The 21,234-nt window shown below is 43.8% G+C and overlaps 1 protein-coding gene across 2 annotated transcripts; it reads left to right on the plus strand.

Moving 5' to 3' along the window:
- The first annotated feature begins 726 nt into the window (after positions 1-726).
- dync1li1 (dynein, cytoplasmic 1, light intermediate chain 1) lies at positions 727-19,358 on the plus strand. 2 transcript variants are annotated; one of them, XM_062529025.1, is made up of 13 exons: positions 727-830; positions 1,064-1,137; positions 2,093-2,209; positions 3,950-4,180; positions 6,176-6,336; positions 6,703-6,796; positions 7,371-7,506; positions 10,396-10,507; positions 10,697-10,756; positions 17,083-17,127; positions 17,288-17,408; positions 18,176-18,304; positions 18,872-19,358. In XM_062529025.1, the coding sequence occupies exons 1-13, from the start codon at positions 727-729 to the stop codon at positions 18,982-18,984; spliced, it is 1,497 nt and encodes a 498-aa protein (XP_062385009.1). In that variant the 3' UTR covers positions 18,985-19,358. The 2 variants fall into 2 exon arrangements, with proteins under 2 accessions (XP_062385009.1, XP_062385010.1); XM_062529026.1 differs by having other exon boundaries at positions 17,288-17,378.
- The last annotated feature ends 1,876 nt before the right edge of the window (positions 19,359-21,234 follow it).

Here is a 21,234-nt window from a genome sequence, read left to right on the forward strand (position 1 = left end):
TTGCAGGTAGGCTGGTGGAGAGAGCGCGCTGCCGTTAAAGTTCAGTCTCTCACTCCCTCGTGCCTGAAAGGATGTTCAGACACTACGAAGTCAGAGCCGTATATAGAGCTCTGCACTAAGTAGTGCACTAGCGCCATCTGATGGAAACGAAATGCTACCTTGGACCAATTGTTTTCTTTCCCCATCCGCGACCATGCTTTGTTTCAGGACAGGTGCATGTGAATCGCACGCGACGCAATGCAATCAGAGCCCTCGGTTGCTTCAATAATTCGCAGTTTAGGTCGAGCCACATCTAAGCTACAAACCACAAGAATACTTTGCTGATATAGGCCTACAATGTGTGATTCTGTTGACAGTGCATCATAAATCCATGCGCCATGTGAGAGGTAATGGTTAGTCTATGTCCTATACTTTCATAAAATATCCCCAAACCCCCATTTAGACTTGCATACTTGGGATAATTGACCCCTGGCCCACTGACTTTTTCAGGGCGTCATTGGCTTGGCCGACTGCGTTGAGTGTGGCAGAACATGTGGCATTACATATACATAGGGCCTGTGTATGTGTGCATGTCTGGATGCGCCTTGACAAGTTGACTGGTGTAAATGATGAAGATTTGACAGGTCGGTCCGCTCTGCACCGCTCCCGTACCACGCACCACGCCCCTGACAGCGCTACTGTGCGCTACATCCGGGCTCTTCTCAGGGGTGTCACAAGCCTGCGAAGATGGCGGCGGCAGGGAGGAATACACTATTATCTGCTAACTCTAATGTTCATAACAGTCCAGCAGAGAGCCAGAATACGGAGGAGGAAGATGGACAGAATCTCTGGTAAGTTCAGCCCAGCCACGATGATGCAGCCGCTCTGGATTTGATCTGTACCCCATGTGCTTATTGCTCAGAACCTTGTCTGACAGTAGCTAGCGGCTAACAAGCAAATTGATGAAGCAGGTATCGCTCGCTAGCTAGCCATCTCAGCAGCCGCTATGAATGGTCCCTATATGATTCATGTTATGAATGGTTGTGATTACACCTATTGTTGTCGTTTCTGTCCCCTCCTAAAGGTCATCCATATTGAGTGAAGTATCAACGCATTCACGGTCCAAATTGCCATCTGGGAAGAATGTGGTGGTTATGGGTGAGTATGCGCTCGAAAGGCAATGTTACCGTTGTGCTGTATCACTGCATAACGTTAGGGGCGGCCAGGCTATTCTTGCAACACTGCCCATCCTAGCTTGGTAGTAGAAGTTAATGCATTGAGTCGTGTCAAACGAATCGTGAGAGCGAGTGTCTTGCTACAGGCTTGTCTCTTTGTATTAAGCCGATGGCTTCGCTCGCTGGCTGCTAATTGACACGATACGTTAGCCAGGATCAGGATCCAGGTCGCGTTTTTTGGTTCCCTATTTGGAAACAATGAATGGCCGGCTGGACCATCGCACCCAGTGTCCTTTGTTAAACGATTGGAATGAAGTATTTTACGACAACAGTCTTGCAAAGAGATGTGTCTTTGTAGAGTGCTTTGCTCAGCCGAGCATGGTTGCCCAGTCGGTCCGATAATCCCCGTTAGCAGACGCTAATCAGCGCAGCGCCCGCCGTGCCTGACAGGTCCCCTTGTGTAAGCTGACCATGCACGCTGCTTGCCCATGTTAGCTTGCTAGCATTGTTTGCCAGTTGGCACACCTGAGTTAACGTTACATAAAGGGTTCTCTGATCGAGGACGTGCTGAGCGCAATGCAGTTACTATGTGCTTTGTTTGTATATTGTGTGTTTCAAATGTCCTATGCACTCTGAAACTGATGGCGAGCTATCGTGAATGACGAATGTTATTGTTTATGACTGGCTGTTGACGCACGTATTTGTTTGTTTTGGGGTGTGGTGTGTGATGTTCTTGTGTGTCTCCTTCAGATCGTGTTAGATGTGCGTATAGATAACGTTAATGGTATGTGTGTGCCTTTCCTGTGCGTTTGCATGCCTATGGATGCTCTGTGCATAGTGATGTGTTCATCATGGTGGCTCCAAGTACCCTGACTACTTGTGTGTGTGTGTGTGTGTGTCTGTGTGTGTGTGTGTGTGTGTGTGTGTGTTTATTATAGGTGAGGTGGGTTCAGGTAAGACCACGCTGGTGGCCAAATTGCAAGGTGTGGAGGAGTATATGCGGGGGCGTGGCTTAGAATATTTATACTTCAGCGTTCACGATGAAGACATTGACGGTAAGACTCCTGATTGGCTAATACATGTGCTGTCCTTTCAGTTAAATTGTTAGATTTTGCTAATAAATACTGCTGTTGTTCAGATATGATTTAATAGTGTTCAGATGCATGACATTAAGAATCTGTTTGCTTTACATTGTGAAAGGAGGAGGAGGTTTTTTTCATCTATTTTTAGGACAGTTAAGTGTCTCACTCCATAGTACTGTGCATTATAGGTTTGATATTTCCCTTGAAGTTTTTTTTTTTTTGCATTAATATGTAAAGCTGCATTTTCCAAAGATTCCATTAAGCACAGATTTAATAAAACTCATAAAAAACATAGATATGCAGGTATATGGCCATTTTAGTCTATTTTTAAGGTGTCACTTGCAGAACTTTCAGAATGCATTGGTGTTTTCCCCTTGTAAACAATAAAGAAGGCACTGTGCCTTTAAGAGGCCATGTGTTCTTTATTGGTGCTTTGAGCCTCTGCTGTCACAGACCACTTCAGTTTTGCTCAGTCACGGCTCTGTGACCTCAGATGCTATAATACTCCACATGGTCTACATCTTGCAGTTTATTTATAACGGTGTCTACATAAAGTCTCTGACCCAGGTTACTAATCCTGTTAGTTTCTGTTGTCATTCTCAAAACTGACTGAATTTGCAATCATTTGTAGCAGACAGTTAGCCTGGCTAGCGCCTACCACTTCTCAAATGAGACGTGGTCTGGCAACCAGACGTTCATTTTCTCGTATTTGAAAAAATGCCCAGATCCGTTCATTGGGCGCCACAGATGTCTATCAAATGTGTCTGTGCATAGCTCATCATGGTCTTGCTTTCTCCCCTGTTCTGTGATTGGTTGCCAACATCAGGCGAAAATGTGGGTATTAGTTTCCAGACTGCCTTAGCTGCGTGATTGAAATCACCGCGCAAGGCAGGATGGGAACACCCAGGCTAGCAGACAGTTGCATCCAGAGCAACTTGTGCATTATTAAAGCGCAACCTCATCTTCAGTCAGTCAGTATGGGTTTTTTTTTTTTCAAAGGAGAACTACTCCGCCCATTTTTCACATAGGCTAGTTCTGTAAAATCTTTCAAATCACGCCCTCAGAGTGTAGCACTGTAGCCGTCTGGTTGCTCTGGCTGTTTGCTACAGCAACTCGAGCTAGGTAGCACCGATTGTTTTTTATTTTTTCATATCAACAGTACTCCGTGACTTTGAGAAACAGAGATGTATGTTAGATGTCCTTTTCCTTCAAGTATCAATTCCATGACCTTAGTGTTGATTGCACTTTTCTCCCCCCGCTTGAGTCACAGGAACAGGTCTTCATAATGAGCCTTCCATTCTTGAGTAGTTCTCAGAGCCGATTTAATTATGATTAACAAGCCCATTAATGATTGAGATCTTCCTTTGATGTTGCCCTGTGCCAGGCCGTATTCAGTCGGTGCTGTTTGAATGCGTCTTATTATCTATGTTGCACAGGGTGCTTGTGAGTAACAAAACGGAGGAGGTCCGCTTTGTTCTCAGGTTGTGTTAATGTGTGGGCCTCTGTCTTACTACTGTTAGGATTTCATTGTTGTAGTAGAATTATGTTTGAAGTGTATTTGACTTTTAGACTCTCTGTGTGTGTGTGTGTGTGTGTGTGTGTGTGTGTGTATATGTGTGTACTTGTGTGTTGGTATGCATGTTCTCTGTGTGTGTGTGTGTGTACGCGTGTACTTGTGTGTTGGTATGCATGTTCGTCTCTGTCCATCTGCAGACCACGCACGCTGTAACGCCTGGGTGCTAGACGGCGACCTGTACCACAAAGGCCTGCAGAAGTTTGTGCTGTCGGCCGAGAGCCTGCCCCACTCGGTGGCCCTGCTGGTGGTGGACCTGTCCCGGCCATGGCTGGCCCTCGACTCCCTGCAGAAGTGGGCCAGCGTGCTGGCCGAGCACATCGACAAGCTCCGCATCCCGCCCGAGACCATGAGGGAACTAGAACTCAGATGTACGTAGGGTGTGTGTGTGTGTGTGTGTGTGTGTGTGTGTGTGTGTGTGTGTGTGTGTGTGTGTGTGTGTGTGTGTGTGTGTGTGTGTGTGTGTGTGTGTGTGTGTGTGTGTGTGTGTGTGTGTGTGTGTGTGTGTGTGTGTGTGTGTGTGTGTGTGTGTGTGTGTGTGTGTGTGAGGGATGGAAATTAATTGCCTTAAGCGGGATACAGATCATTCAGAGCAGTGGCAATCCTAGTCTCTGCTCAACCCTCCACACACACAGAAAATGCCTTGTCTTGTTGCTATTTCATATTTGAATTCATACACTTTATATATTTTGTTAACAATTTATACCATTTTAGGATCTGCATAATAACTCAAAATATTCAGTAATTTGAATACTTCATATTGATTACACTTGTCTTTAATGATATTACATGGGTGGTGTGTACTGTAGGTCTAATTGAGTGCCTGTCACTTTAAGAAGTACGTGAACATAATTAGGTTTCATTCGGTTTTAGTCACGCATAGTTCAAGGACTCATGTTTTCATTAAATATGAATGTTCAAAAAACTAAGAAGGTAAGGAAAATATTTCTGGCGTCATAGAAGTGTCTTGCAATGTTAACTTCTATGATATACTGTAGGTAGGTCACCTTGGTATGGCATTGTGAGTTGTCCTGTTCACTTTTTCCTTGGTCATGTTTAATTGGCTGGGTGCTTAACTTAGGTAGCTACCATGACTCGGAGTTATGTCTGTTAAATATATCCAATGTATTTCCTACCTAAACTTATCAACCGGTACCCCCGTAAATACAGTCAGTGGTTGTAGGCTTTCTAGCTAACTGGAGGAGTTGGCTAGGCTTTTATGGCTACTGACGCAATGATGAGAGCCAACCTTATAAGGCGCTCCGTCCCCGAATATTTGTTGTGATAGTCATGTCCATGTCCATGCTATCTATCGATGTTGAGGGTATTGATACAAGGCGTGTGTTCTTATGTCTGTGGCGACTGCTAATATTCTGATGAAATAAACAACTTGAAGTAGAAGTAGTTGCTTACCCGCCACAGTGGCGGGTGTGTTGACATATTTCACCCGCCAGAGCGCAAAACTACACGCATTTGGCAGGTGGCGGGTGGCTAATTTCCATCCCTGGTGTGTGTGTGTGTGTGTGTGTGTGTGTGTGTGTGTGTGTGTGTGTGTGTGTGTGTGTGTGTGTGTGTGTGTGTGTGTGTGTGTGTGTGTGTGTGTGTGTGTGTGTGTGTGTGTGTGTGTGTGTGTGTGCGTGTGCGTGTGCGCGCGCGCGCGCGCGCACTTGGGGAACATAGTGACCAGCCTCTGCTTCCCTGCCTGAGAAAAATTAGGGAACTAAATCACAGATGTGTGTGTGTGTGTACTTGGGGAACATAGTGACCAGCCTCTGCTTCCCTGCCTGAGAAAAATTAGGGAACTAAATCACAGATGTGTGTGTGTACTTGGGGAACATAGTGACCAGCCTCTGCTTCCCTGCCTGAGAAAAATTAGGGAACTAAATCACAGATGTGTGTGTGTGTGTACTTGGGGAACATAGTGACCAGCCTCTGCTTCCCTGCCTGAGAAAAATTAGGGAACTAAATCACAGATGTGTGTGTGTGTGTACTTGGGGAACATAGTGACCAGCCTCTGCTTCCCTGCCTGAGAAAAATTAGGGAGCTAAATCACAGGCGTGCGTGCGTGCGTGCGTGCGTGTGTTGCTGACTGTAGCTGAATATTGTGTCCCAGCTCTGTAGAGCACGCATCAAGCTGGATTTAGTATTCTAGTTATGAACTTAGCCTGAAGAGGGCACTAGTGTGATGCTTTAAAAATGTATTGAATCCCATGAAATCATCATTTCCCCTAGATAGAAGATCTGTCTCATGTTCATTTAAAACCAGAAGCCATAATAACATACATTTTGATATGACCTTAGCATGTTTGGTTTCTTCCCATTATGTGGTCATTAAGCTTGGTGTGTGTGTGTGCTTGTGTGTGCAGTGGTGAAGCAGTTTCAGGAGTACACGGAACCAGGAAGTGACTTAGACGCAGTAACGCAGCGCAGAAACCCAGACCAAGAGGAGGAGAGTGTCTTACTACCGCTGGGCGATAACACACTAACACACAACCTCGGCCTGCCCATAGTGGTTGTCTGTACTAAGGTAAGCACACAAGCACAAGTCTTTTTTTTACTCTGGCTTGCACACACACACACACACACACACACACACATACACATAATCAATGCAAGATAATTGTAATATCACTCATGTCATGTTGTGTTACCCTAATGTGTTAGTGGTGCACATATGTGTTGTGATGCATACATTGGTACATATAGATGCAAATACAGCTGCCACCATTGTGGCCTTGAGTAAGTCACTTAATTTTTGATTATTCCGGCCCTGTAGTTACTGACGTATGTAAGGACAAAAAGCTTTAGATAAAAGCATCAGTTACATGATTAAATAATAATATAAAAAATGAATAAATACAGCCTAATCAATGTGCTCTTTCTTGTCCTACAGTGTGATGCCATTAGTACCCTGGAGAAGGAGCACGACTACAGGGACGAGCACCTAGACTTCATCCAGTCCCACATCAGACGCTTCTGTCTAGAGTGTATCCTTAGCATGCTGTTGGAGTTGGAATTCTGCCCAGTGCTGTTGGAATTGAAATTCTACCCAGTATCTCTGAAACACTGTGTAGTGTTGGTGATCATAGAGCCTTTAAAGATGCAGTCAACGGTCATACCTGATTTCAAGCCCAAACATTTTTTTTTCACATTCAGCAATCATTTCCTCATGACTGCTAGCTGCACATTCCTTGTGAAGAAAAAAAACTGGTCTCTGTAGGCAGCCCAGATTCCGAAAGCTGGAAACAAACAAAGTGGGGGCAGCCTGTCCCATCTAGCAAATTCTGTGTGGACTGTCTGTGGGAATACTGAAGGGAGGTGTGAGCTACCTCTCTGGCTTGTTTAGAATATGTGATCCTGCAAGGCAAACCACGTTGTTCTGGATAAAACCGTCTGCCACTACATTTAAATATAAACAGAAACACAAACAAATGGGACTTCCTGCTCAGTCGCTGACTGCACCTTTAATAGAAGCCCTTGATGACCTGTCGTTGTTAGTCCATGGCCATGTTGCTATTGGCCTGTTGCTGTGTTTTCCTTGACCTTTAACCCCTCCTGTAGACGGGGCGTCTCTCCTCTACACGTCCATAAAGGAGGGGAAGAACCTGGACGTTCTGTACAAGTACCTGGTGCACCGGCTCTATGGCTTTCCTTTCAACATGGCCGCCCAGGTGGTGGAGAGAGACGCAGTCTTCATGTGAGTTGTCTGTCCCCTCCTTGTGTCTGTCTGTTGCTAGGTGTGTCACCCATCCCCTCTTTGTCTCTCTGTGTTACTACGGGCCTTTCTCATTCGTCTTTTTATCTCTCCTCCCTTCCTTCCTTCCTCGGTTCTCCAGCTCGTTCTCACTGATCTATAAAGAAAACTGAATAGACTATCTCATTGTTGCCGCCCCATCATTCTTTATCTAGATCAATGGGGACAAGGACCGAGGAAGGAAGGAAGGAAGGATCGATAAAAAGACAAATGAGAAGGGCCCTTGGTGTGTCTCCCAACCTCTCCTCCTCTCTGTATTGCTAAGCACCTCTCATTTCCTGTTGTCCCCTCAGACTGTCCTTGGTTGAGTCTTGATTCAAGCCTTAGGCCGCTGTGCAGGGAGTCAGAATTCAGTAAACAGTGACTAAAGAAAGCCAACTGCATCTTTGAAGACTCTACCCATGTCCTACATAGAGTTTTTGAATGGCTGCCTTCTGGCAGGCCTCTGCACTGTCCTCTTCTTAGGACTAACAGCCTTTTGAACTTGAATATGCTCCCAGCCTCATTATCCTCCCCCCTCTCCTGGGACTAACCCCCCCTCCGCCCTTTACACCCCTGTCTGTCCTGTTCTTTTTTTTTTGTACTGTCTTATATTACTTGGGTGTTGTGTTAAGTCTTATGTCACTATGCCTGCATGGAGAAATTGCCTCTCGGGGATTAATAACGTTTTTTGAATTCAGTTCAATTCAATTCAGGTTTGGGCTCCTGACAAGTCCCCAGGCACAATGTTTAACTCTGCACTGGTTATGTTGAAAGCCAAAGGCCTGCGCAGTGCTGCGCTCAGCCTTGTCTGTTTTTCAGTCCTTTTGTCAGCCTTGTTTGGGTTGGATTAGTAATCTCAAATAACATTAATGCAGTTAGCATTCCCACCCATGTTTACAATCATGGTCTTCAGACAGATTATGCTGAAGAACCTGGATCATGGTCTTCAGACAGATTATGCTAATATTACATAATGGTTATATGTATCATACACACGTATGTTGATACTGTATGTGTGCATGTTATTATTGGTGTTTTGTTATGTCTGTATGAGACAGTTGCCTGTCCAAACCACTCCGGTTATGAATCACTCATTACACACATCAGGGTGTCCGCGGGGTCTTAAAAAGTCTAAAAAAGTCTAAAATTACACATTTTCAATTTTAGGCCTAAAAAAGTCTAAAATATAGAGATATTTTGCACTGTAAGTCTAAAATTGAGTTTGAGTAATTTAAGACCTACGTTTCAATGCAAAATATCGACAAAGGATTAATGTTTTTTTGTTTTGTTTTACGTCCTTTTCCACGCCGTTCTGTTTTTTTTTCTTTTTTTGTTATGGTGGCAGTTATGGTCCGTGTAGTTCTACATGACATGTTGCTGTTAGTGGACGTAATAATAAAACTACAGATGTGAAACGGAAATGTACTCTCGTCACAGGATGCAGGATGATGACAGGATGTCAATTGACCGCAATCTGGCTTGTTATTTTTTTTTTTAATACTTCGTGAAGGTCTTAAATTTAACCCATGATGGTCTAAAAAAGGTCTAAAAAAGTCTAAAATTGCACTTGTTAAAACCTGCAGACACCCTGACACATGCTTGTGGACGTTAGGGTGGGCACACTCGACTCGGCTGGCAGACGGATGACGCACACTGTACAACAGCCTGGCAGGTTGAAATCTGTCAGTTGCTGGAAAGGTCAAAAATTAGCGCTGTATGCTCCTGGGGGTGTCGTCATTACGAGTGGCTTTATCTAGATTTTATCTAGATTATACTGTAGGAAACATTAGAGGAGCTCACAGACGCCATGCGCACCTTGTGTGAAAAAAATCTGTTCTTTATCTGTTCTTTCTGATGATGGCTTATTAAGGTAACATCAGAAAATACACAACAGACATTGCAGGCAGTAAGAAATGTAATGAAATAAGGTAGTCATGCCAACCTCGTGTGTGCGTGCGTGCGTGCCTGCGTGCGTGCGTGCGTGCGTGCGTGCGTGCGTGCGTGCGTGCGTGTGTGTGTGTGCGCACGCACGCAGTCCTGGTGTTTTCAGACATTGGGTGGTGTATTGTAAGAGCAATGAAAGCTGAGATCAAACTTAGACAGTGCTGAAACAGCAGGCTGTGTATTTTTCTTCCAGGAATCACAACAAAGTCAAGATCATGTTTCATTGTGCAGGCAGGCACCATTACCTAGGCACAGATGGCATTTTAATGTCAGAAGTCCATGCTGTTGGAGTTCCAGTATAATACTATTTTGGTATTGTGGGTGTTTTGTAAACCTAAGATAGATGTACTGTCAATACACCAGCTCATTTTTGAGGTGGTGGAGGTGGCTTGTAGAGGATTTTGCTGAACTCATTAAAGATGACTTGTATTGAATTTAGTATTACGCTGTGTTCTCTGATGTCAAAATAGTATATATTCAACTTTGACTTAAATTGCAATTGAGTTTATTTTTTTTTTACAAGGCTTATTAAAACCATATATTTAGGCTGGGTATCGAAATGTTCTGTTTGACCAAATGGCGCAACCACAATTGAACTTCAATGGCCATTTTTTTGTGGCTATTTCTAAGTTCAAGATTTTCATATGAAGTAGGGCGCAACCATGCCTCATGTTTATGATAGCTCTTTGTTTATGCACAACCTCTCATAATTCATGAAAATCAAGAAAAAATGAATATTTTTCAGAATTTGAATATTCTGAAGGTGCCTGTATGTATGTGTTCTGTATGTATTTTGTGTACGTTGCGTCTCTTGCATATACACTATGTATGGTGGGTATCTATCTGTAGGTGTAACTAAACCATATGTGTGTTTGTGTGTCTCTGTCCAACTGTGTGTATATACAGTCCAGCAGGTTGGGACAATGAGAAGAAGATCTCCATCTTGCATGAGAACTTCCAGACGTTGAAAGCAGACGACGTGTTTGAGGAGGCGATAGTGAAGCCCCCAGTGAGGAAGGTAAGAGTGGGAGAAGCTCTGTCCAAAGCTCTGGTTCTTCTCAGATTGCTCACTCTGTTCTGAAAATGTATTGAAATTCTTCATGTTTTCCAGACCTTGAGATATTTAAAAAATTGTTGCGGCTTGAAAATGTCTAAAAGTTATTTTTGTGAAATTACATGCTTTTTCTGTCTTCTTTTGTCTTGTCAGTTTGTACACGAGAAGGAGGTGTTGGCTGAAGATGACCAGGTGTTCCTAGTGAAACTACAGGTGATAAACAGATTTGTTCTGTTTGACGAGACCAGCACTTGCACAAACACATGGGAACTGAAGGCAAAAGTGTGTCTGTGTCGGTTCAGACTGTAAAGCCGCAGTTCTCAAAGTGTGGGGCGAGATATGACAGGTGGGGTGCGGAATGGGAGGATTTTTTTGTTTTTGTTTGTTTTGCTGACCTTTGTAAATGTCTTAGTCTGGTTTTCACCATACTAAGCTCAGTCTTTTGAGATTGAATGTTAGTCTGCGCTTTGTCTGCGCTTTGTTTCTACTGCACAAGAGGTGTGACCAATGGGCATCTTTCAAATGACTGTGTACACTTGGATAGTCCTTTAACCAATCAGACCAACGATCCGGTGCGTCTTTTGGATAAGCTAGTTTCTGATGGGAGCCAAAGGTTCTGGCAGTGAACAGAGGAGATAGATTATATGCTGGTTTCCAGCCTGAGCTGCCGGGCGAAATTCAAATTCCCCGGAAGTTCAGGCAGGGTTCACCCAGCCTATAAATGTCTTTCTTCATTGACAAATTGACAATAAAGACCATACACTCCTACAGTGGGTACGGGTTGAGAATGCACCTTCTCCCGCGGGACTCCCGAAGAGATCCCGCAGGCCGTCAAGCCGATTTTTTTCGAGCCTAAGGCAATGTACCCAAACAACCACCAGGTGGCAGAAAGTTTCATCCCGCATTTCAAAATGATGAAGACCGCATATCCGTCAATAGTCGACTCCTTAATCTCATTTAATCATTACAATGAAGGTGATGACTGGCGAAATTATTCAAACAACGTTTCAATGAACCATTGTTGAAATGAATGAAAATGGTTATAGAAAATCGCCTACAGCCTAACGCCGACACAGCTGATTCTTTGATTGATTCTATGCTGTTTTGATGTAGGGGATGGGTAAACTGGCGCGCTACAAACATGCTACCAATCAAATGTAATATTAGTAGGACTAGCCTAGGCTACTTAGACACTTTAGTCATAGGCAACGTTGCCATGTTAATTTGGGCTATGTGCTTGCTTGTGGTGGCGCTCCTGTCCGCTGCTTCTCCCGAATTGTGTGGCAAATTTGTCAGCAATCAGCTTAAATGTCAAATCATATTTATTTCTCTTTGTCGCCATGGTATTGGGGGAAACGCGGAGAAACGAGATGGTCAGTCCTCGTATTTTTTCTTCGCGTTTCGTTATAAGAAATATATAAGTAATAGTTAGTCTTCTTCCGTATTGAACAGATAGGCTACGGGACGCTCTTTGTTCCGTATTTTAAGGAACTACTCAATGCACACACACTACAATGAAAAACACACAAAGAAATCACTAAACATATAGCCTACAACCTAATGACACTTTAATGCAGCGTTTCTCAAACTATGGGCCGCGAAACGTGGAGACTGCTGCTGGTCCGCGAGACATGGGGTGAAATTAGGTCCGGTGATCTGATAATTTGCTGCGCAATTGACCAAGCAACCGCGGACCGACAGAAAAAGAAAGCAAACGTTGCGGCGGAAATGCTTCCTAATTTGATGTGTTTAAACATAGAGACATACAATTAGGTGTGTCTGTTATTATGATAATTTTCGAGCATAACTGCTTGTCCATAGCTCAGTGACAGGTGTTAATAGCCTTGCCATAAGCACTGCTGCAGGTGCTTCTTTTATTATGCGGTTAGAGCATATAAGCGCTTACTCATATAGACTATAACTCAGGGACAGGTGCAAAACCACCAACTGGGATGGATCGAAGGGCAAGCAAGCACTGCCACACAACGTGAAGGCCTTTGTGTTGTCAACACTAAAGTTTCCTACGATGGGGAGAAGTGGCCGCAAGGACTGCATCGATAAGATCAACGAATACAGTAATGTTTTACAACCCAGCTGGTATCCGCTGTTCATTCCGACATATCCCCACTCGGCGGTAGGTCTAGGCCTATTTAACTTTTTTTTTCAAACAACGTGCCATTCCGACATGAGGTCATTAATAGGCTATTAATGTCATAACTATTAGGCTATCATTAGGCTTACTATGCATGGCTGTAGGCAGCTATGAGGCCACTGAGATCTGGACCTCATCGGTTTTGTGAAAGCCGATTGGAAATACTTAAGTTTAGAGCGAACGTTTCAACTATGTTTGCCATGGTAGACAAAAACACTCAAATAAAACAATAGCCTAAAAAATAACTGCATGCGTAATGGACACGGCTCTATATCCTAAATAATTTTCGAGGTTCGCCATTTGGTAATATGACCTATCCTTACTGACAATAATTTAGATTGAGCACAACTAAAGTTGCACGAAGGCAAAATACAGTCCTAAAAGCCTATTCTATATAGCCTGGCCAATATTGTAGATGTGCAAAAGCAGCATTTGCGTGCGTGCTTGCCGGTGAGGTGTAGCCTACAAAAATGAGCATAACATCTGATTATTTAAGTATGGCTATAGGATATAGGCTAGAGAAGAGTTGGTTTAAAAGTCAAGTGTAGTAAAAAAGTTTGTGCACATCCCCGGTCAAGGTGCAGAACAAGAGTAGGCTAAATCATAAAAAAAATGGAAAAAGGTTCGCACACTTGAAATCCTTCTTTTATAGGATATAGGCTAGAGAAGAGTTGGTTTAAAATTCAAGTGTAGTAAAAAAGTTTGTGCACATCCCCGGTCAAGGTGCAGAACAAGAGTAGGCTAAATCATAAAAAAAATGGAAAAAGGTTCGCACACTTGAAATCCTTCTTTTTTGATTTGATTTGGTCTTCTTCAGATTAAAATTCAAGTAGGCCTACGTGCGCTATTTAACCCCTCGAGACCGACTGCAGTCTGCTGACACAGCCAGACGACTCTCCCAACCCATTCATTCGTTTTGGCCGATATAATCCATTCATTCGTTTTGTGCGTAGGCCTATATAGATTCCTGCATGCTGCATTACCGTGACCCTTAGCCTACCTTGTGGATGATTTTTTCTCATTGGAATACAGCAGGACAGAATGCCTTTTATCTAACAAACGCAAAAGCTGAGATTGTTGGAAGGACTAGGCTACTCAACAAACTTGTTTTTCGTTTCTGGGAGATCTCGTTATCGTTTTGGATTGTCGGATTTTTATACTTATTGTTTGGACTTATGGACAATGAACTTTGAGGGGTGGTTGTTAGTGCTTTACAAAGCTTTGTGTTAATAAGTGTCGGTCCTCCTATCCTTCAGCTCACTGCGCGATGCAGTTGCGCATAGTGGCCACGAAGTCATTAACTGTTTACGACACAATACATGATATTTGTGTTTTTCGTTTCTTAGATTTAATGCATGTTTGACATGTAAACAGGCCTTCAGTCCGTTAACTTAAGGCCTTCTTTTGCATGGGGTTGCTCGCATCCGCCCGTAACCTAGACTATTATGTGCGTAGTGGCTGCATACTCTTATAATAAGAGGCAAATTGTTACAGGACAACTTAAACTGACTTCCCCAATGCTTCCCCGCAGCACATTACATTTTAATATAGGCTAATAGGCCTATAGGATGAACAAAGTCTATGCTATATTAAATCCAGTAGCCTAATAATTCTATGTGCCACGTCCGATTTCGCAAGTGATGTAGTAGGCTACGTTTAAACATCGACAAACGTCTGTGAGACTACCCATTTCATGAAGAGCAATTGTCTTGTGCGATCATTCCCCCTCCCCCACACTTGTCTAACCAGTTCACTAGACATTATAGCCTACCTGTATGCGGCATTGGACGATTGCCTCCCTCCCCCCTCTCTCTCGACAGACACTTCCTGACACTAGGGCTCGGGATCATGACATCAAAACTTCGCGGGCACAGCCACATTGGCAGCTTCACTCCTTAGTTTACTATGGATTACTATGGATTTACTCCCGCCTTTTAGTGTGTTCCTGTTACTTAGTTTTTGCCTTCTTGGTAGTATGTTGCTGTGTAGTGGGGTGTAACAGTGCAACCCACGATCGCAAGAGGAAAAGAATAAATCGCTACTATTTCTGCTTCTTGTCTTGTGCATCTGAATGAATGGATATTACGTTCAGTGCGCTACCAAATGGCGGCGATATTCCTAGAATGCAAGGCGTGTGCCCGAGCCCTATTATGTAAATGTAAAAATGTGTGTGTGTGTGTGTGTGTGTGTGTGTGTGTGTGTGTGTGTGTGTGTGTGTGTGTGTGTGTGTGTGTGTGTGCGCTGAACCACGAATTCACATATTAACTTTTCTTTTCAGCAGACATCGCAATCATAAAAAAATCGCAAAACTTTTTAATAAAATAATGCCTCTTGTCTTAATGGGTTCCGGAGGTTCGTAGAGTAAGTTTTGAACCCCGGTCGCTGACGTATGATTAAGATGCCTCAACCATTTACGCCACAGTTCGAGTGTCAATTTCTTCGCACTTAGCCAAGAAATATAAAGGATTCAGTCAGTCGAGTTCATTTAGCCTATTCGCGGCATGCACTTGAAACGCCGATCAAAAGTTCTGACATGTTAAACTGACGTTAGTCATTAATTCACCACATGATAAAATGCTGTTATATTGACGCACAGTAGCCCACGGTAGTCTATGTCTATCTCTGAATCAACATGAACATGCATAACGAGATCCATATATTCTAAGTTGCTAGAAACTTCTTTTGCGGAGCTAGGCCTACTAGTCGATGGTTACAATGAATCACCCTCACTGCCCTATCGCATATCTGACCATCCTTTGTTATAATGTTACAAAATGCGCGATCTTCTCCAATCATGTAGCCTACGGTTATAAGTAAAGTGACATGATAGGCATGTAGGCCTATTAAAGATATTTCTGTTAAATACGTTTTATTTTCAGTTGTCAAAAGTGGTGGGGACAAAATCTGTGATAAAGTGCTGGGTAAGCTACCCAGCGTCGCCGGTTAAAATGAACATGCCTCCGTTTTAAAATAGCCTATAGGCCTACACATTTCTAAGTATTCCTAACATAAATGTAGCCTAAATGTCCATCTTGTCCATCTCTTTCGTCTTCGCCTTGACAATAATAGCCTATTCACGGAAATGCGGTCTTGTAACCGTAATGAATTAATGAATTAATCTAAGGTTGCCTATATCGAGTCTTTCAGGTTGAATTGAAGGCTTCTAAAACCATTTTCATTAATTTCAACAATGGTTTATTGAAACGTCGTTTGATTATAATTTCGCCAGTCATCACCTTCATTTTAATGATTAAATGAGACGGATTAAATGAGACGGATATGCGGAGCATTTCTCTCCCTCTCCATTGACCAAAACGTTGCTCTGGCATCTCTGCTGGACTGACTGAGTTATAGGCTACGTCGAGTGAGAGAGCCAGCTGTGAGGTACGCTGTAAAACATTCGAAAACTCTGAAACTGCAATCTGACATGCCGAGCGTGATGTCTCTTTTCTCCGCTTGTCACCAGCGCGGTGTCTTAGGGTTTTTCCGTGTTTTCCTGTATGAGCCGAACCTTCCTTTTATTAAGGCGGTGTTATGTTGCCCCCTTGCGGTTGCAGTTTTAATTAAAGTCCCGATGCTTCGGGAGTCCCGATGTGCGGGAAAGAAAGGAGCATTCTCAACCCGTACCATCTGTACTCTCTTGAAAGAACCACACACAAACCAAAGGAATCATTATGTACATTATGTAGAACAACATTAGATAAGGGAGGGAAATGTATCCTGGAACAATATAGTGCGAAAATAATGCTCTGTCCATGTCCAAGAGTAATATTCTCTGCTAAGAGAAAAATTTAAAAGAAAACACAAGAATGAAGCCTTTTTTTATTTTGATACATTTACATTTGGAAATCGCACCCACTGCACAAGTTAAGGGAGAGTGCAGTGTTTTGTGTACAGTAACTTTGTTTGCAAAGGAGACCTTAGAAGGAGCATGACAACAGAGCATGACTTGAGAATATCAAGCCTGCAACCCCATTACAGTCATTTCCTGCATATAAGCCATATTGTGTATAAGCCGCAAGTTAAAACAAGCAAAACCATATTAACGCCATATTAACTGCCCCCCTGTATTAACCTCATAGCTGAAGAAATGCTGTGCAGTGCACAACAGCCAAAACAGGCAGTCATTGCGGTCACTATAACACTCAGCAATTCACTTCCTCGTCCATCTTGCCAAATGCATTTGCTCAATTGCACAGGTTGCAAAATCAGACATCCAATTGCTATTCTTTTTTTTCGCAATGTTTTAACTGTATTGAACAGATAACACCATTGCATTCTTATTTTCTCTATTTTTGAACTTGGTGTAATATGATCTTATTGATAAGTGATTTCACTTGATGTTTACTGCTGTAAAGTAACAATACATGTATGTGTGCTTTTTCAGTCTCTGTTGGCTAAGCAACCGCCTGTCACAGCTGGCAGACCAGTGGTGAGTCTCTCTCTCTCTCTCTCTCTCTCTCTCTCTCTCTCTATTTCTATTTCTCCCTCTTTCTCTCTCTTTCTCTCTCTCTCTGTAAGTTTGGAGATATTCCAGTATCGTGATGAATTCTAATAGTGTTTTATTTGTGTGTGTGTGTGTGTGTGTGTAGGACCCCACCAACAGAGCCCCGACTGGCTCCCCGCGGACCAGCAACCGTTCTGCGGCGGCTAACGTGGCTAACGTCATGCCCATGCAATCAGGTACCAAGAAGATTGATCCCAACATGAAAGGTGTGTATGAGACCGGCCCCTGAGGATGCAGGCCTTCCCACCTCTCTATCTTTCCCTTCTTTTTCTCTCTTTCCATTCTTTTTCTCTTTTCTCTTTATTTATTTATTTCGCTCTTTTCTTTACTTTACTCTTTTATCCCATTATTTTTCTTTCATTTCTCTTTCCTTTCTTGCTTATTCTTTCTTTCTCTCCCATCTTTTCTCTCTCTGTTCTTCCTTTCTTTCTCCTGTACTCCTTCTCTTCCTTCCTCTTCCTCCATCCTCGCGGTGTCATCACTCCGTTCTGACTGGGATCACATTAGATCTGATCAGATCAGATCTCTCCTCGGTGAGATGAACTCGGGCTCTCTGCTCTCCCCGCCTCTGCTGATGCTTCTCTTCTCTGATTGGCCCCTGTTGCCAGACTCCTCTCTTCATTGGACTGTTCAGCTGTCTTTATCTTTCTCTTTTTGGCCCGTGTTGGCATAGTTTTGGTTGATGCTGCCAGTTTACAGAGAGTGTATGTTTTCTGGGAGATTGAATGGTAATGTTGCGTGTCTCTTGATGTTTCAGTTGTTAGTGTGTGTGTGTGTGTGTATGTATGTGTGTTTTATCACATGGTGATCTGTGAGATAAAATGATGACCGTGTGTGTGTCTGAGAGAGGTAATGGTGTAGGTGTGTGCGTGTGTGTGTGTGTGTGTGTGTGTGTGCGCACGTGTGTGCGTGTGCATGTGCATGTGCGGACGTGTTTTAGGTGAGGTATGAATTTTGTGTATGCATGTTGCAGGAGGTCAAACCAGTGAAGGGGTGCTGGCGAACTTCTTCAACAGTCTACTCACGAAGAAGGCGGGGTCACCTGGGCCAGGTGGACAACCAGCCACGGGCAGCAGCACGCCGGGCACAGTCAGGAAGTCAGGTAGGAGCCCACACACACACACACACACACACACACACACACACACACACACACACACCCAGACTCCTTTATACACACATGCTCTTTATTTTGCTTTTGTATCTTTTAGCGTGTGTGCGTTCGTGCTTGCGTGCGTACGCAGATTCTAGAGACTAATTCAGGGTTCCTATGGGTCATCGAATTTTGGGTCAGGAAATGTTATCATTTTGAGTCATGGAATATCATGGATGTCATGGAATATCAGGGAATTTTCTTGCATCAGTTTAAATTGTACTTGCCAAAATACATTCATTCAAATAGATTTCCTCTTGGTGTTTATCTGGTTATTAGCTTTACTGCTTGTTTGAGAAGTCGTGGTTAGCCAAATGTGTATTCAATGGCAATTTATTCATTTCCCACTATAAAAAAGTAAAATATTTTTCAATGGTATCGACAATCTGTAAAATCTTTGGTCGGAATATTCTACAATTTATTGTATAGTAGGTCATGGAACCCTGCTAATTGTTATGAGGTGGCAGTGTTTTGTTCCTGTATGTTCTAAGATGAGTCTTTGTTTTGGTTCCTTAGGTTCTAAACTGGGACTGACAGACGTACAAGCTGAACTAGATCGGATCTCCAGCAAATCAGAACTGGATTCCGCCAACTCCACCACGCCCCCCGCAGAAAACGACCAATCATGAAAAGGGGGAGGGGACACGCACATTATGCTCCACCTCCTGATTCACTGCTCTCCACTCACCTTTACCTTTACCTGCCCATTACCTGTCCTCCCCTTACACACCTGCGCTTGTGCTTTGAGACAACTAACAGCTGCATGCTGTGAGAACGGCCTCTCTCTCTACCACACCCATACAGAATACTGACACACACACACTTACACACTCTACTCACACACACATACACACACACACACTATACTCACACACACGTACACACTTTTGTTACACAACACACACCTAAAACTGACACACACACACACACACACACACACACACACACACACACACACACACTCTCTTACTTTTGTGGCCTGTTTGTTTCTCTGTTTCTCTGTGAGTCAAGAGGGAGGGCGGGAGGGAGGTAGAGAGGTGTGTGTGTGTGTGTGTGTGTGTGTGTGTGTGTGTGTGTGTGTGTGTGTGTGTGCTTTTGAAGCAGCTGGGGATGAATAGACAGATATTTTGGGGAAGAAGAGCTCATGTGTAGAGGTTAGTGTGTAGAGGTAGTTTCTCATCTCATCTCATCTTTCTTTCCTTGGTTTTTCTGTTCACCGGCCTCCTCTCTCTCTCTGGAGTGCGTGGGGGAGGGTGGGGAGGGGTGGAGAGAGATGGAGGGGATGTGATCCCACAACAGTCCTGCAGGGCGCAGCGTTTCACAAACTAACGCTTTCAAAAGGGAATTTGGGCTCTGAGCCCTTGTGGAGGTGGGGTCAATGAAACACCACTGCAATGTGTGTTTGTGTGTGTTTGTGTGTGTGTGTGGAGGGGTGAGAGAGTGGGAATGTATGTGTGTATTTGAGTATGTCACAGCTGATACTGACAAACACACACACACACAAGTCGTGTAACACATACCTCACACATACATACATGCATACACACACATAAATACATCAGTTGTTTTTTTTCACATGGAGAATACCACTGTTGAGTTCAGAAAGGAATTGTTTTGGCTTGAACTTTGCTTTTTTATTTACGTGTCCTAGTCAGTATTCTGGAACAGTGTTTTGGGTAAAACTCTAAAGGTCAGGTGAGACAGAAAGTTGTGTCACACAGGGGAGGAAATGAATCTGATGGAGAAGTTTGCAGGCGTCCGTGAGTTAAAAATAGATTAAAAAAAAAACAAAAAAAAACGTAATCCCTTTTTCTTTCTCTCCTCCCCTGGAGTGTGTTGTGTGGAGAGTCCATCGCGGATAACAGTGACGGCGACGCCCAAACTAATCACTGTCTGTGATTCTCCCCTGCTGTATAGGTCAAAGTTAAGGGTTCAAAGGTCATGTGAGGGATGAAGTGGGGTGTTCGGAGGTAGAACGTTTGATGGCCTATGAGAGGCAAGGAACTCAAGGAACTTGTTATTGGACGGAAAGTGTTCGAAGGGAAGTGATCGAAACCGGTTGTAGGTGGCGAGCGGGGATTGTTGGAGTTGGTTGTAAGTGGAAAGAGAAGATTGTAAGTGGGAAGTGTTGGAACCGCCTCTAGAGGGCAAGAGAGGATCGTTGGAACCGCCTCTAGAGGGCAAGAGAGGATCGTTGGAACAGCCTCTAGAGGGCAAGAGAGGATCATTAGAACCACCTAGGGCAAGAGAGGATCTTTGGAACAGCCTCTAGAGGGCAAGAGAGGATCATTAGAACCGCCTAGGGCAAGAGAGGATCTTTGGAACAGCCTCTAGAGGGCAAGAGAGGATCGTTAGAAGTGGTACTAGGTGGACAGATGAGTGTGTTTAGAACCGGTTCTAGATGGGTAGTGAGGAAGTCATGTTGGAGCAGAAATATGTTCAGTATTGAAATAGAATTGAAATCCATTGAGAGCCTCAGAGAACAACAAAACACACACACACACACACACACACACACACACACTACGTGGTAGTCAGGGAGAATTGTTGATCCACTTGTCTGTGGGAATTGTTGAAGACAGACACGTCATCCAGTCAGACTCAGACCTAGAGGTCTGTGGGGAGGAGATCCCGCCTCCACACACTGTTCTCCAATGGGATCTCACGCTCTGCATCTGCGGTGGACCTGGGCCGGGGATGGGCCGTAGTCTAGAACCAGCAGAACGTTGGCTGAGCTTCGCATACCATCATCCTGACAGCACTGACTCTGTAGTAACATGCGTGCGCAGCTGGGCAGTTGTGTATGAGTGTGTGTGTGTGTGTGTGTGTGTGTGTGTGCGTGCGCGCATTCGCGTGTGTCTGTCTGTGTGTGTGTGCGA

Source organism: Sardina pilchardus, chromosome 24 (assembly GCF_963854185.1).
Source record: "Sardina pilchardus chromosome 24, fSarPil1.1, whole genome shotgun sequence".
NCBI classification, from domain to species: Eukaryota; Metazoa; Chordata; class Actinopteri; order Clupeiformes; family Clupeidae; genus Sardina; species Sardina pilchardus.